Source organism: Phymastichus coffea, unplaced genomic scaffold (assembly GCF_024137745.1).
Source record: "Phymastichus coffea isolate CEN01 unplaced genomic scaffold, Cenicafe_Pcof_1.1 PCOF00053, whole genome shotgun sequence".
NCBI lineage: Eukaryota > Metazoa > Arthropoda > Insecta > Hymenoptera > Eulophidae > Phymastichus > Phymastichus coffea.
Window position 1 is genome coordinate 1,037,071 of NW_026706864.1, and position 15,547 is coordinate 1,052,617.

General features: G+C 27.0%; 3 protein-coding genes across 11 annotated transcripts; all 3 read right to left on the reverse strand.

Moving 5' to 3' along the window:
* Positions 1-39: 39 nt before the first annotated feature.
* LOC131665605 (uncharacterized) lies at positions 40-5,130 on the reverse strand. Of its 2 annotated transcripts, XM_058937618.1 has the most exons (6): positions 4,240-5,130; positions 4,056-4,112; positions 3,340-3,945; positions 2,782-3,243; positions 2,627-2,692; positions 40-2,537 (listed from the first exon to the last, which is right to left on the reverse strand). In XM_058937618.1, exons 1-6 carry the CDS (start codon positions 4,349-4,351, stop codon positions 2,233-2,235), a joined length of 1,608 nt encoding a protein of 535 aa, XP_058793601.1. In that variant the 5' UTR covers positions 4,352-5,130; the 3' UTR covers positions 40-2,232. The 2 variants fall into 2 exon arrangements, with proteins under 2 accessions (XP_058793601.1, XP_058793602.1); XM_058937619.1 differs by lacking the exon at positions 4,056-4,112.
* A 3,163-nt stretch (positions 5,131-8,293) lies between these two features.
* Positions 8,294-9,789, reverse strand: LOC131665611 (zinc finger protein 711-like). 2 transcript variants are annotated; one of them, XM_058937636.1, is made up of 5 exons: positions 9,726-9,789; positions 9,366-9,542; positions 9,004-9,288; positions 8,767-8,934; positions 8,294-8,678 (listed from the first exon to the last, which is right to left on the reverse strand). In XM_058937636.1, the coding sequence occupies exons 2-5, from the start codon at positions 9,508-9,510 to the stop codon at positions 8,476-8,478; spliced, it is 801 nt and encodes a 266-aa protein (XP_058793619.1). In that variant the 5' UTR covers positions 9,511-9,542; positions 9,726-9,789; the 3' UTR covers positions 8,294-8,475. The 2 variants fall into 2 exon arrangements, with proteins under 2 accessions (XP_058793619.1, XP_058793618.1); XM_058937635.1 differs by having other exon boundaries at positions 9,654-9,732.
* A 1,650-nt stretch (positions 9,790-11,439) lies between these two features.
* LOC131665608 (zinc finger protein 510-like) lies at positions 11,440-15,525 on the reverse strand. 7 transcript variants are annotated; one of them, XM_058937624.1, is made up of 8 exons: positions 15,406-15,525; positions 15,107-15,305; positions 14,214-14,483; positions 13,431-13,466; positions 13,069-13,344; positions 12,677-12,850; positions 12,418-12,597; positions 11,440-12,350 (listed from the first exon to the last, which is right to left on the reverse strand). In XM_058937624.1, exons 2-8 carry the CDS (start codon positions 15,126-15,128, stop codon positions 12,133-12,135), a joined length of 1,176 nt encoding a protein of 391 aa, XP_058793607.1. In that variant the 5' UTR covers positions 15,129-15,305; positions 15,406-15,525; the 3' UTR covers positions 11,440-12,132. The 7 variants fall into 7 exon arrangements, with proteins under 7 accessions (XP_058793607.1, XP_058793605.1, XP_058793611.1 ...); XM_058937622.1 differs by having other exon boundaries at positions 15,393-15,485; XM_058937628.1 differs by having other exon boundaries at positions 15,107-15,173; positions 15,393-15,476.
* Between the last annotated feature and the right edge of the window lie 22 nt (positions 15,526-15,547).

The window sequence follows — 15,547 nt, forward strand, 5'->3', positions numbered from 1 at the left end:
TCTTTATATCATCGATTACAGTTTTTATTAGGAACATTTTTAAAAAACAATTACATATTAATTTATTATCATTATTTGGCTTATATGTAAAATATTTTAGATTTTTACACGTGAATTATAACAATTTTTTATGGTTTATCTTATCGAATTCGATGAAACTAATCAAGGCTGCTTAACTTTTACATACCTCAAAAATCTTCGGAAATAACGTTTAATTAATTCACGTTATCTTATCTGAATTGACAAAAAATTATTATCTATGTACGATTTTTAATAAAAAAATGCATTTATATAGTTATTTGTTAGCAGTCGCTCTAAAAGGTAGTGGTATTAGTTGCCACATCGTAAATGTAAGCATATAGTGTAGTGAGTTGTTTATGATTATTTAAAAAACATTCTAAGAATGACAATGCTAGATTTATTTCTATAAATTCGCATAATAGTACATTACGATACAAGTGCGGGAAAGTAGATTCTTGTCTCATGTGGCGTTTACGCCCGAGCGAAGCGAGGGTGGAAAGGTACACGAGACAAGAATCTACTTTCCTGCACTTGTATCGTAATGTACTATTAATTATAATGACATAACCCAATTGTATTAAATCGACTAAATTTGAACGACTATTTAACAATTTGTAATAAATTAAAATTTGGTAAATCCAATAAATGACGATATTTGTTCACTACTATTACTGTACGTTTGATTAAGTCCCTTTCAGAAATTAACAATATCAACAGAATTATTTAATTGGTTGTTTTTGTATGAAATCGACAGATTTTTCTAAAATTTATTTAAGACATATTAGGATTCGAAATCTTTTGGACACGTGTATATAACAAATAACACTTTATATTCAGTCGGAAATTTCAATGTGTGATTTAAATACCAAACTACACAATGTGGGAAAATTTAGGAAAGGTTTAACTTTACTAAATCAGTTTTCAAAGTGTGGCAACTAAGTAAATAACAATGTACTGAACACTTAGTGATAAAATGATTAATTAATATGATATGTGATAAAGTGATAAATTATAAATTTTTACTCAAATAAACAATAAAAAATAACGAATAATACAAAAATATCTGTTATATATGAAAAAGAAGATAGCACTAATATTATTGATAGTTACAGTTCTTCCATTCACTTAAATTTACAACAAAAAGTTTCATGTAAATAACAAACTAAAATCTATAATATCAAATGTTTTAAAAGAACTAGCTACCCTTTTTATTGATTCTGACATTCAATTACAAGGTGCTACTAAAGAAATATAGCTATTTTATAATGTCTACAATTGTATTAAAAGTTTCCAGTCATAATAAAGAAAAAAATAACATAATGTATACTGAACAAAAAAGCATTATATTTATTCACAGCTATGTAAAAATCCGGTTAAAAAGTATCTGATAATGTGAAAAATCTATTCATATCCTTGAATTATTGAGAAACAAAGAATCGCAAAATGGATGCTGGATGTAAGGAGTCAGAGATACAGGCGTGAGTTTACTCCAAAAAGTATATCTGAAGAATGACACTGAAAGTGATTTTGAGTGAAAAAAACTGCAAGGAATGTGCAAGATTCATTGTTCACTACATTATTTCGTACATGGTTTTAAATGAAATATTTATTATTCTGTAGGTTAGAACACCAACATTTATGAAGAAAAGTATTAAAAATTATATAAAATTTATCAAGAAAAATTAGAAAAATAAACGAAAATAGAATCATTAATAGCCAACACATCTAATGTTGAAAATATAAAATTAATATTGATAGGTTATCGTATTTCGATACCTGCACAATAATTATCTTTTAGAGGTTACCTTATTTTGATACCTGTACAATAATTATCTTCTAAATGTAATTAAAGTTATCCTATCAATAATGGAAGTGATAAGATACTTATTAGTTTAATTTAGCACTCATTAATTAATATGTTAAACGGTTTGATTAATTAAGTAAAACAGATGAAATATATTATGAGTCAACAAGAATAATACTTGATCTCAATCTCAAATGTTGCCAGATCACTTTGATAAATCTTACATTTTATGTTTACATCTGATAAGCAAAACTCTAAATTATATATATTATTTGGTAATATGATTTTGGCATATAAATTGGTACAAAAAGTAAAAGACACATATTCCAAATCTACATTACATATCTTAAAATCTACTCTATGATAATTTGACTTGAAATAAAAGTTACTTTATCAGAAGTGAATTGTTATGACAAACCATGTACTTTCTCTTGATGATTTGTAACTATTCCTTGAAGGATACTTTTGTAATTGCATTGTGAACAATGATAGTATTCTCTACTATCCTTTTTAAAAGGACAAAATTTCCTTGAATGATCCTCCATAATGGTAAATGATTCAAAAGTGCTGTGACATTTCAAGCATTTGTATCGAACATCTGTTCCACAAGTGTGACAATAAGTCTCAGTTTGTGTATTGATACTACCATTTTCGATTTGTTTGTCGCAATGCTTGCAATATAATTTACATGACTGAACCACTTTTTCTGCATCTACGTATAATAAAATGTAACTTAATACATGAATTAGGGGAAGTTTTATTTTCAAATTATTACAATTAATAATCATAATCAAGACATACTGTTGTTTAAAGTGGTTGACTTTTGGATTGGTTGGTTAAAAATGGTCTTTGGCGATATAAGTGAATCTAGAAAAAGTATAAATTAAGAATAAATTAAATAATACTTAAAAAAACCAAAGTTTTATTAAAACAAAAATTAAATAATTCACACTTACCTACATATTTATTGACTCCCAAGTCACGTCGTCTTACATTCTTAATGACCCATTCAGTGTTGCTTTGGATTACTCTTTTCTTTTTCAAAACAATTAAGTTTTCAAATCGTTTCTTATATTCTGAATCTTGATTCAATATATTATTAAGTTTTTTAATATTTCTATTACTTTTTTTGGTAATTAATTCTTTATGATTTCTCGTTATGTGATAAGCTAATATTTGCTTCTTCTTCACAATATATTTGCAATGTGCACACTTATATGAATCTCGTGCATCACAACGATACAATAAATGATCTGTGATTGCACTGTAAGTTTTGGCAATCTTTCTACATGCGTTGCATTGAAAAAATGTCAATGCCTTACAGGTATCGCACCATACTTCATCACTACTTTTATGAATTTTTTGCACATATTTACGACAAGACAGACAAATTCTTTTACATAAATTAGTAGTTTTATCTATAAAATAAAAACAAATAAAATAAAGTAAAGATATTTAAAGTTATATGTAAATTGGGAAAAGTATAAATTACGATATGAAAAAATTCTACTCACTTTTTTTGGATCTTCTACCATGAACAAAATTTCCCTTTTTGTAATTATTTTGCTTTTTGAAGGAATTTTCTTTGGCTGCATCATTTGCTTTTTCTATATTCTCATTACATTCCTGTATTCTTGAATAGGAGAGATCACTAAATTGGTTCAAAGTTGAAGAAAATAAACTCTTTATAAATTGATCTTGATAAGTCGTTGTTTTCATCTGAATTGGATGTTGTATATCAACATTACCAGAAAGATTTTTTATTAAGCTATCGGTAGTACAATTATCTGATCTAACTGGGTACTTTGGAAGATCAGAAGTAGTGTCTTCAAAATCCGCAGTGAGACAACCCATTTCTGTATTTGCAAGATACTGTTGCATCATAGGTTTGGAAAGTTCTCTTGCAAATTTATCATTCTCGAAATTCTTTTTTTTGTTTAAAGATTGATTTGAAAGAGAGATTTCTTCATTTTTGTATTTAACATTTTCTATATTTGAATTGAATAACTTTCTTTCACAATTCATTTTCTCTTGATTTTTTTCTTTCTTTGCAAGGTATTGTTGCACTATAGAATCAGGAAGCTTTTGTACAAGAACTCTAGCTTTTCCGCTCATCTTAGCTGAAATAAGTTATTCATCATTTATAAATAACACTACATTTTTAATTCATTCTATTGCTTAATATAGCTTTTTTAAAAAATTAAATTTAAAAAATTTTTTAATAAATTACCCTCTCTGTCATCCATATTCCCATCACAATCAAATTTTTCAACAAAACAGTAATCATCTTTAAAGAGATAATAATATTAACAATTTTCTAAATTAATGATTAATAATATTTAGAGTTACATGTATGTATACATAATTACATGTATATCTGAGATTATAAGTAATTAATAGATGATAATACATACCATAAATGGTCAATCCTACAGGGGTGTCAACTTTAAGTTTATCGTGATAGTGAGATGCCATAGGATTTTTGTTAGATCGAACGTTGTTATTATTTAGATGAACCAAATTCATTTTATTATCATTTATCTGTATCTATTTTTACAATGCTAGAAGGTTTCATAAACACTCACACTTGAAAATATTTTTCAAAGAATTTGGAACTTTCAAAGCAAAATTAACAAACAAACAATTCACTAATTACAATTCACAGGTAAATAAATAACTGATAACTTTTAATGGTTTTCGCAACACGTGCTTCACACTTGTCGTGATTATATGCAACAAGTGTCAAACATGGTATTTTTATTATTTACGGAAACAAAGTATGTTACCAAGAATCACAAACAAGGAACTGCCGCGGTCAACTACTATAAATTATAAATAAAAAATAATAACTGACCGAATTTTATTCGTTACGAGATAAAAAGTTTAAGTGTTTGAAATAAAAGTTCGTTATAGAAAATACTGCATGTCTCGTAACGTTAGAGCCACAGCTCTTTTATCACTATTGAATTATTCACTAATGATCTTTATAAAGTGAGTAAGTTATTAAAAAATACCCCAAGCAACTGTAGAGCGAATTACGTTCGTAACGCACAACGATTTTCAACGATCGACACTACTAGCTTCAATGCATTGAATATAGGTTATGACGCAAATGTCAAGCTTGCCACTTAGTTGTTGAGAAAAGTTGTCGAAAAATTTCAATGTTTCATGAAAAATTTTCATGTATAAACTTGTCTTGAAAAAATTCAGGAGAAAGACATCTTACAATTTGTGTTCTGTCAACGTTTTTTCGTTAAAATGAAAATACTACAGTTCAAAGACCGAATAAAACTGCATACTAAACTGACGCCGAATCGCCAAATGCCAAAGTGAAGCCAAGCCGCATTCGGCGCTGATAACAGTACTTAAGTTGATAAAACAGTTTGTAATAATAACTGCACCGATGGAGTTACCTGCCCTGTTACTCTCCTTGAATAATATTCTTAAATTTACATGATCTGTATTTGTATTTAAAAGAAAGTTATCTACAATTACGTGAATATCATATCGATTTATTAAAAAGGAAGTACAATTTTTATTAATAAGGAATTTCATCACATAAAAAGTTTTTGTATACAAAAGCCGTTTGTATTTTACAAATCTTATAAAACACATAATGCATATCTGACGCCATATTGTATAAATATTGAAACTGGTAATATTATTATATATCTTATAAATTTCAACTTAATATTTAAATCATATTTGTTAGAATTATAAATAGACTTATCAAGATGATATGTTTACTAGACATGTGATATAATTACAATTGAAAGAACAATAGTTGCATTGAAGATAAGGCTTAATAATTCCAAAAATTTGTGAATGTGTATTTGGACAATGTTTTTATTTAAATTTAGCACCATCCTTTGAGCAAGCTGTAAATAAGATGTAATGTATTCAACCACCTCTCAATCTAACCAAATAAGTATACATTTCTGATGCTACATATAAAATTGTATGTGAATAATTATTTTCATCTTTAAAATGCGAGTCATTCATTCTTTTAACCCTGCTTTATAATGTTCATTTATAAACATATATTAGATATGGCTTTTTTAATTTTTTTTATGTCAGAGGCAACTTGGTGTAACAATTAAATTTATTTTCATTTGAGTTTTATATAAAAGTTTTACAGAAAAATAACAATTTTCAATTTCTTAATTTAATTGAAATGGCTGATCTGATACCAATTCAAATTATAATCAATTTATATCTAGTCAATTTAATTGCATAATCACTATGTTTTGTTACCATTATAATAATGTCAGTTTATATAGTCTTTCAATAGTCCATACAATTATGAGTTTTATAAGAGTACCTTCTTGCCACAATATTTGAAATGTTTAATTAATGATGTACTACTTTTTAATACATTTCAAGTTTGCGTACTCTGAAAAACAATTATATATGTAACTATCTTCTACTAAATCTAAACTAATAAAAGTATTCAAAGTATTGTAAAATTTTTGAATTTACAGTTTTTGAAGGTATTGGTTGGCATCAAGATGATAGGTACTATAAAATCCTTAATATACTTTGGAGAACTAAAACTTTAAATGACATATTTATAAAATATTTAAATATTATTTGAATATAAATGTTGGAATAAAAAATAAAAAATATCTACTAAACTTAAATTTAACTCACCATTCACCAACAGAAATAGATTGATATACATTTTTGTAATGGTTAATTAGTAAGTTTTTAATTAAATTCTGATTGTTCATTTAGTTCAAAAAGTATGTTTCGTGAGTAGCATATTTAGCTTTATAATGATAAACAATACCTTTATCAGATCTATGTTGTTTTCCAAATTTTGTACAATTTCGAATAATAAATCTAACTTGCAGTCCTTACATTTTTAAAGACCATAAATACTGTTACTTGTAGCAAATTTTGCGTCTCATTTTTTACAACATACAGCCATTTTTATAGTATCTGTAAATAAATAAAATTTCCTAAAAAGAACAGTTATGTGTTGATGAAATATAAAAATATTTCAATATAGTATTGAGTCTAGGAAAATGTTGATTTCGTTGATCTGTAAAAATGAAAGATATATAATAATTAAATAAATTATTCTTAATATAAAATCCATTCAGATATTTTTGTATAATGTATGTAGTATTTTTAATTTGAGTTGGCATTTTCTTTTGAACAATATTTCCACCTTTAAATCTAACTTGATCACCATTATTTAAATCACCACATGCTTTCATGTGATGGTTTAAATAATGTAAATATCTGAATCATTGACTACATTTCAAGCATTTGTGCACATATATTCTTCTGGTTTCTGTATCTCCCTTCACATTTTCCCTCCCTCTCTTATAATTTTCATATGATAAACTAATAAATTTTTATTTAACTTTTTCATATGCACTTGGATATAAACTTCAAATGCTGATTTATAAGTACATCTAGGATATTGATAATAATATCCCTGAGATTGACAAGTAGTTTTAAAATGGTATATGAATCGATTACAACTTATTGCATGTCTTTTATACTTTTTGCACTCATAGTCTAAAGAATTTTTGTATTTTGAACAATAATTTGTAGGCTTCAAGTCACAGTTAATTCTTTTCTTAGATTTTTCATAGAATCTTATACATTCATTTGAAGTTTCTGTTAAAAATAATTTGATCAATATTTTTCTTACTTTGGACTTGTTCTCAAAATTATAAAATACTCACTATTTCTGTAAGCTTTTTACAAGTAATATATTTAATGGGTTTACTTAAGCTTTTTTCATAACATGTGGAAATTTTTCAATCAAAACTACTGTATTGTAATATACAGCTAAAGAAACATACGAGTGAATGAAAAAATTTATTCATGTATTTTAAATATTTTTATTTGCTACTTTATTATTACCCACGATAAGTAAGTAAATCGGATCACGACAATTTTTGTTCGAAGTAATTGAAAAAGTACGTGTTGCCGACTGCGTGAGTATGTAAACACCTTGCTCTCTAACGCATATGTGTTTCGTCGGTTTATGTGAAGTAACATTTATAAATATTATAAGGTATTACTCATGTCGTAACTGTATTGTGTTTAAGGACTATACATCTAGTTTTAATGCGACCTGACCTAGGCAACGTCAGTCGCAAGCAATTTATTTATGATGATTCAGTAGTTACATTCTTATGAAACGACTGGAAACAAATGCTTTTATATACATCTAATTTTAATGTTTTTCTAATAATCATTTTTATTGTATAATTTTTTTCATTTACACGGTGAATTTTCAAGCTTAAGAACTGTATAATTTTTATTTATTTTATTTATATATTTAACTCGCGTTGGTAACGCAAATAAAAAAATATTATTAAGCACTAAAAAAATATTAAATTTTGAAATTTGCTGCTCTTATATTATATTTTAACGCTCATGATATTTTTTTTGTTTTTTGCAAAATCCTGGCGAAAAATAAGCGACGACGGCGGCGGCAACGAACACGACTGTGAATATCGGCACAGAATTTCACCGTGGAAATAATACATTTAGATAACCTCATTTAGGAAGTAGGCATTTTTTTTTAAATTAACGACAAATTGTAACATCGTAAATCTAATCAGTAATTTCTTCATAAATGGTATATACATAATATATTCACAAAGTAATATAATTTTTTTCAATGTTTATAATTTTTTGACGAGTATAACTTCTAGCGCTTCAGTGTTTTTGAGATGCCTGCTTGTCCTGTGTTTTCTCAAGTTGTGGCTGTAATTTGTTCTGAAAGGACAATATTCGCACATCAAACGAGGTTCTTTTCCACAATGATGTTCAATATGTTGAACTACGTATGATTCCTTCTTATATGTTTTGCCACAATCAGGACATTCTGTAAAATAGTCACTCGACAAGTTGTGAAAATTGCTGTCATTGCTTTCAACTTGAACGTGATTTACATTTATGCAATGATTTCGTACCGTAACGTGGGCCTTTGATGTGCATTCCATAAACATGTTTTTTCATTATACCTTTACTATGAGTTTTGAAAGGGCAGTGGTAGCACTCTAAATCCTGCTTTTGGCAACACTGCAAGTGTTTTTTTAAGTAACCCTGGTTTTTATATGTCCGACCACATTTTTCACAGTCTAGAGTACAAAAAACTTGAAAATATATATATTATTTTTCAAGTGATTTTAGCTAAGGTAAAAATATACCTGCGTTGATGTTGCCATAATGTTTAATTACGTGTTTCTTCAAATCATCCTTATGCTTAGTTCTATATGTACATTCGTTACATTGTAGATACAAATTATCTCCAATAATTTCTCCATTCACGCTCACTTTCAAGTGCATTCGCGAAATGTGATTGCTTAAATTACTTTTAGATTTGAATTTTTTCGAACAATCGTAGCACTGAAATCGACTCGGACTTTCACAAATTCGCAGATGCATTTTTAAACATCTTTCGTTTTTGAATACTCTGGCACAGTTTGAACATACTGAAACGATCAATAACGTTAATTAGAATTTTTTATTATCAAATCGATTCGACTTGTCGTGTGCACGCATTGAATACCTTCTTCTGTAAATTTCGACATCGAATGCATTGATGAAATATGGATTTTTAAATTAGCATTATACTTTGTTATGAAAGGACAGTATTCGCATTGCAAGTACACTTGTTTTTGACAATATCTTAGATGATCCTTCAAAACTTTCATACTTTTCAACGTGCTGTTGCATTTGGGACATTCTGTAAATAAAATATTTCCATAATGTCGTGTAAGTTTTCCATGATTCGTGAACATATAATACATAAATTAAATCAAGCTTATGAATTGTGATGATTTAAAAAATGACTTACTGCAAGCTTCAGATAAAAGCAATTCATCGCGACTCTCAGATGAATAGTCCATATTAGAAATTTTGCACTGACCTGTGTAAAGCGGCTACTGTTGGACTGTGTATCCATACGGTGTTATACGAACTCCGAAAGTAAAGTAGGTGTTATCAGAGTAAGCTATTATGTGATAATGCTAAACACAATTATGCCATTTTCTTTGGATAACGAGTAAAGATTGCGATAACCAATGTTTTTTTTTTTTACGTAATAATGCACACTGAATAATATATTTATTATTTTACTTCATATATTAAACAGTTTTTTTTCTTCTTTCTTTGTGGCTATATAGTTTAAAATTCTTACTTACTTTCAACTTCAAATAGATTTTAAATTTTTCACAGTAATAAGAAACATAACGAACTATTGCGATTCCTACACAAGCGTTGCAGTAAAAACAATGTAATATTGAAAAAATGTAATTGCATTAATTAAAAAATTAATTGACGGCTATTTTAAGATAAAACAAATGTAACAAAATTTTAACTGATTACATTATGAAAAGACTCATGCTCATTTGTCAACTAAATCCAAAATAACCACGTCATAAAATACTTAAACATTAACGTTCATCACCAAGCTTACGTAAAATATTCTGCTTACGTAGATCTATCTTGGACATATTAAATTCACATTACAGAACTGCTTGCACAACATCTCGTAAGCCATTATTCAGTATCAAATGCATTTTCATGGAAAAATCGTATTATTAAAAAATATATTTTTCAATAATTATTCGACTTGTATAAAAATATATTTGTCAACGATAAAATTGAATAATCAAAAGAAAACTTTGCGTTAAATGCTAATTTTTTTAATTGTATCTATTCGTATTTCTTACCAACATAGTAATTGATATTTCCTTAACGGGACTTTGAAAAAACAATTAAACAACAATACAGCAGTAGTATTTATTTCGATCTTAAAACATCGCACCTTCCCTGACAATGGAGAAGAATCTATGTTTTTCATTTTACCTCAGATATTCACTTATTTTGTCTTTCTCCAAAATATCGGTGGACACAAGTACGTTCAAGACAAGGCTGGAAAAAGCTCGTACAATGGTTGTTTTTGTTTCCATTATATTTTTAAAATTTTCTAAATATATCTAAATTTAATTTTTTTTATAACAAAAGTTTAACGCAGCAAAATTCTGTTTGATTCAAAAACTGGAAAGGATCAAAGTACTTGATACTATAGTAAAATTCATTACAAACATACAGCCATCATTTACCATTTATAAATTAAGTCGTTATAAAACTTTACATATGAATCTATCACTTTTGGATTTTTATACCAAAATTTGAGCGAAATCAATAAACAATACACATCTGATAAATGATCTTCATCTATAAATTTGTTTGGTAACTGTTTTTGCCACGTTCCGTTAGTTATATTATTCGATATCTATAATCGATAGTACTAAAAGACAAAAATTCATTCGAGTCAGTCTCGAAATAATGGTAAAAAAATATTCAGTTATTTTACTTTGATTATTACTATTTAATTAGGTATTTATATATTTCTTCAGTTTGTTCGTGACTTTTTCTTCAATTTTTGAACATCTATTTGAAATGTATTTCTTAAGATCGTACTCAAACATTATTTCCTAACAAGAGTTATCATATTGCAGATGAGGGTTCAAATACTATAAATACTTTTTAATATGTATTTATCATAGATTTTTGTAGGATTAAGAACTTAATTATACAAATTATTATACAAATTTTTATTAAAAACATATCTCTTAGCAATCATATCTATTGACAAATTATCTTGTAAAACGCAATACATATTTAAAATTCATATAAAATTATGAAGTAGTATACATAATTTTAATAAAGTGCATTTGAACAGAGTACAGTTTCGACGGTAATCAACTAACATAAATGTAGTAAATGCGATTTAGGATGAGATATTGATGCTTGATTAGTTGATTAAGAATCTTACACCTAAGCATGTATATATGTTATATATGCAACAAATATATCGTTTGTATTCGTTGGTATATTTAAGTATTTTTGAGTTCGAGTTGCAGACTTATTCATTATCGACTTCATAGTATTTGAAATTGAGTACGTCTTTGACCGTACAGATAGTCTATTGAAAAGTTTATAAGGGAAAAACGTATAAACTCCGAATCTGTACATATTTATGAAAAGTGTACTTTTAAAGAAAAATAACACCCAACTAAGATGAAATTAACATAGAATATTTAATCAAAGAAGTCAATATTAATTTAGAATTTGTATAACAATTTTTATAGACGTGTGGTAATAAATCAAAAAGACCATGATAGTAGTTCATAAATATTTTATCTAAAACTACTAGAAAAGCAAATTTTCTAATTTCTATTTACAGAATTGCAAATATTCCTTTCAATTTTTTTCTTATTGAAATTGAATATGAAAAATTATTTTGTTGAGCAATGATCAATTTTCAATTAATCTTCTATCTGGATATCTTTTGTCTCTTCTTGTGTCTGAATATTGTTAATTTCTTGGGAATGAATATTTCTGAGATGAATCCGTAGTGAATATTTATTATGTGTCATGTAATAGCAATAATTGCACTTTAAATGAAGCTTGGATGTACCACAAAAACGTAAATGTCCCTTACTAAACTTCTTACTTTTAAACGCCACTCCGCACTTAGGACAAACTGAAAACACAAAATAATACATAAGAAGCATGAAAATAATTTAAATAATTTATTGTAATCAATTTACAATCGCGGTCACTGTTGCTGTTTCTCAAATGTATTCGTAACATGTGATTTTCCAATTTTCCTTTCCGCCTTAAATCGTAAAAACCATTTTTACTACTAAAATTTTCTGGTCGTCTACAATTAAATAAATGACGTTTCATTCTCATTCGATTAAGAAAGACTTTTCCACATTTGGAACAATCTGCAAAAACATATATAAATGTCTTGGAATGAAACGTTAAGACTAATTTTTCACACGTATGGTTTTAATATCTACTCACCATTATTAGTTTTTTGGAGATGTCTATTTCTGTATGTCCTTGAAGATACTGGAATACCAGTCTTCAACGAACCATTTTCATCGTTCCAAAATAAAGGTGCATTTTTGTTGCAGTAAGTTTGATGTACCCTTAAAGTTCTTTCGTTTTTCAAAGTGATACCGCATTCAGAGCATTCTACAAAAATAATAAAGTCAAAAATATTATGTATAATAATAAATATGTAAAATAATTGACCAAAAAGTGAAATAGAAACATTGATTTCTGTGAAAAAATGCCAAAATAAATAAAAATACTACGATATTAGCAGATGAAAGTTTATGTAACATTTATTCTAGTATCAAAAAATAATCATTATATGTTATTTATGTTTAATGCACTATAAGAATCCTCACCTACTGAAGTTGGTTCATGAACGTTCATATAATGATCAAGCTCTGATATTTGAATTGAATTTTTATATTCACATTCAAAATGTTTGTTATTTTTCTGAGTCGTGCATTTTGTCATTAAATGTCGAACCATATTTGTCATTCTTTTGTAAGTACGATTACATTTCGAACATTTAATTAATAAACGTTCTTTACAGTTAGAACATTTCTTTGTAGTATTTATAGAATCTTTTTCTTTATTACAGGTCGAGCAATAATACACATACATTTTATTTACAACTGAAATATTAAATAAACGCTCAAATAATTTCAAATATGAATTGGAAAAGAATGTAAATTGAGCAATACAATATTATAAATATTACGTAATTTATCTGGAATCTTCGTTGGTGATGAACCTCCTAGAAATGTAAAAAAAAGTAGAAAATGAAAGAATATCTCATCAATTTTTCAAAAATATCTTTATATTTTTATCTTACGTTCTATTTTTGTGAAATTAATTTCATTACTTCTATAAATAGCACCTTTCAACTTATTATGGTACAATTTACAATGATTTAAAAAAAAACTTTTTTTTTTAAATAATTGATTACATTTTGTGCATGTATATAAAAATTTTCTTAAATTTTTCTGAAATTCTTCACGATTTATTTACTTGATGCCGTTTATTCGTTTATTAGAATGTTTTTTCTTAATATGACATATCACTGTATACCTGAGTATTGATTGATAAGAACAATCAAGTCACTGGTAGTAAACTCCTTGAACGTTAGATTTAGTAGAAAGGTGATACTTTATCTTATTATTTATTGTTAATTCTTTGCTACATATTTTACATTTGTAAGTTAAAGAACTTCTACATTTTCGGCAACGATTGCTCAACATTTTACTTCGAAATTGTCAGAAAAAAATGTTTATAGAGATTACAATAATTTAATATTAAATATAGTAAGATTCAATATTTGAGTAGGACTCTTAAAACATTCTGAAATTTGATATTAACTAGAATAATACTTAGATGCTGTAATTTATTTGCAATTGTGAGCCAAAAAAGTCTTTCTGTGATGTAAGTCATGATATGAATTTGCATCGAGTGCATTAAATGATTAACTAGTCAATTATTCTAAAGAAAAACTATTTTTAATTACCTTTCGGATTTCTCGCTTTTGGCTCTGGATTAGGATCGCAATTTTGTTCGGCAGGTTGGAGAATTTCTTTATTCGATTTTTCTTCATAAGAACGACCATCAAGATGTTTATTTGACATCTTACGTTTGCCTTTTTGTTCCGGAATTAACTCAAAGTTCTCGTTTTGAACAATTGCGTTTTTATGTTCAAGTGTGTCAGGAAGTCTTTTTAAAACAACTTTTGCACTGAATATTTTTATCATTACTTTCATGATTGCACGTTCAAATTCGCCTAGAAAAAAATAGATTTTCATTTTAACAGGTTTGTATAGATTTGCTGAACATTATAAGATTTTACTTTTCTTTGTTACTTTTATGTTTATCTTTTTATAAAATAGTTTTACACGTAGAAGTATTTCCTGAAAATATTTTTTAAGGCCTTATTTTTTGCATATATTATATCAAATTTATATATACTGTATATATACGTATATACAGAAAAAAAAACTTCAGATAAGAGCAATTATTTCTTAAACATGAATAAGAACTATGTGTTACTAACTGCATTCTTATAGTTAACAAATATATTTTCTCAAAAATAAAAAAAGATACAACAAACTTTTTCTTTTTCCTTTATAAAAGAAAAAAGAAAAAGTATATTTAATCCTTATTTTAATGTTGGTTAAATTCACGCAAAATAAGAAGAAAAATTGATGTTAGGAAGTGCGTTAATATAAGAAATTTTTATTTGAAATAAAAGTCGTTTGTTACTAATTTTGAGGAATATTTCTTGTTAAAATAAAACATTTTTCCTTGATTATTTTAAAAATCTACAATGGTGAATGCAACATACTTATGAAATTATGTAGTGTATAGAACGAAAGATAAACATTTTTATCTTCATAGTATACATACCGTCTTGATTAGAGATACCCATTGCTGTATCTTGTTTAGATAAATCAGATCACAGCGTGGAACACAACTTTAATCCAGGTAAAGTAATAACTCAATAACTTGTTGTTTATATAGTCTCATTGATTTTTAAATTTGAAAAAACTTCCGGTCATGCAGTATCTAAATGCCCAATTTCACTCTGTTTTCAGAACCTAAACGACTTATTTTCGAGCGAATGTATCCGAAAAAATACCACCAACTTCTTAATAATACATTCATTTATTTTATTTACAATTGAAAAACTTACAATTTCAACTCACAAATTAATGTCTAGTCGGTGGTTCTACAATGGAATAACGAATGCAAACGTTGCAAATAGCAAACTAGGTGTGACGCGTCCGGTGTCGGAGTCGGAACAGCTGATCGCAAGCAGTCGTTCGTTCCCCCACTGCGTATCGTTTC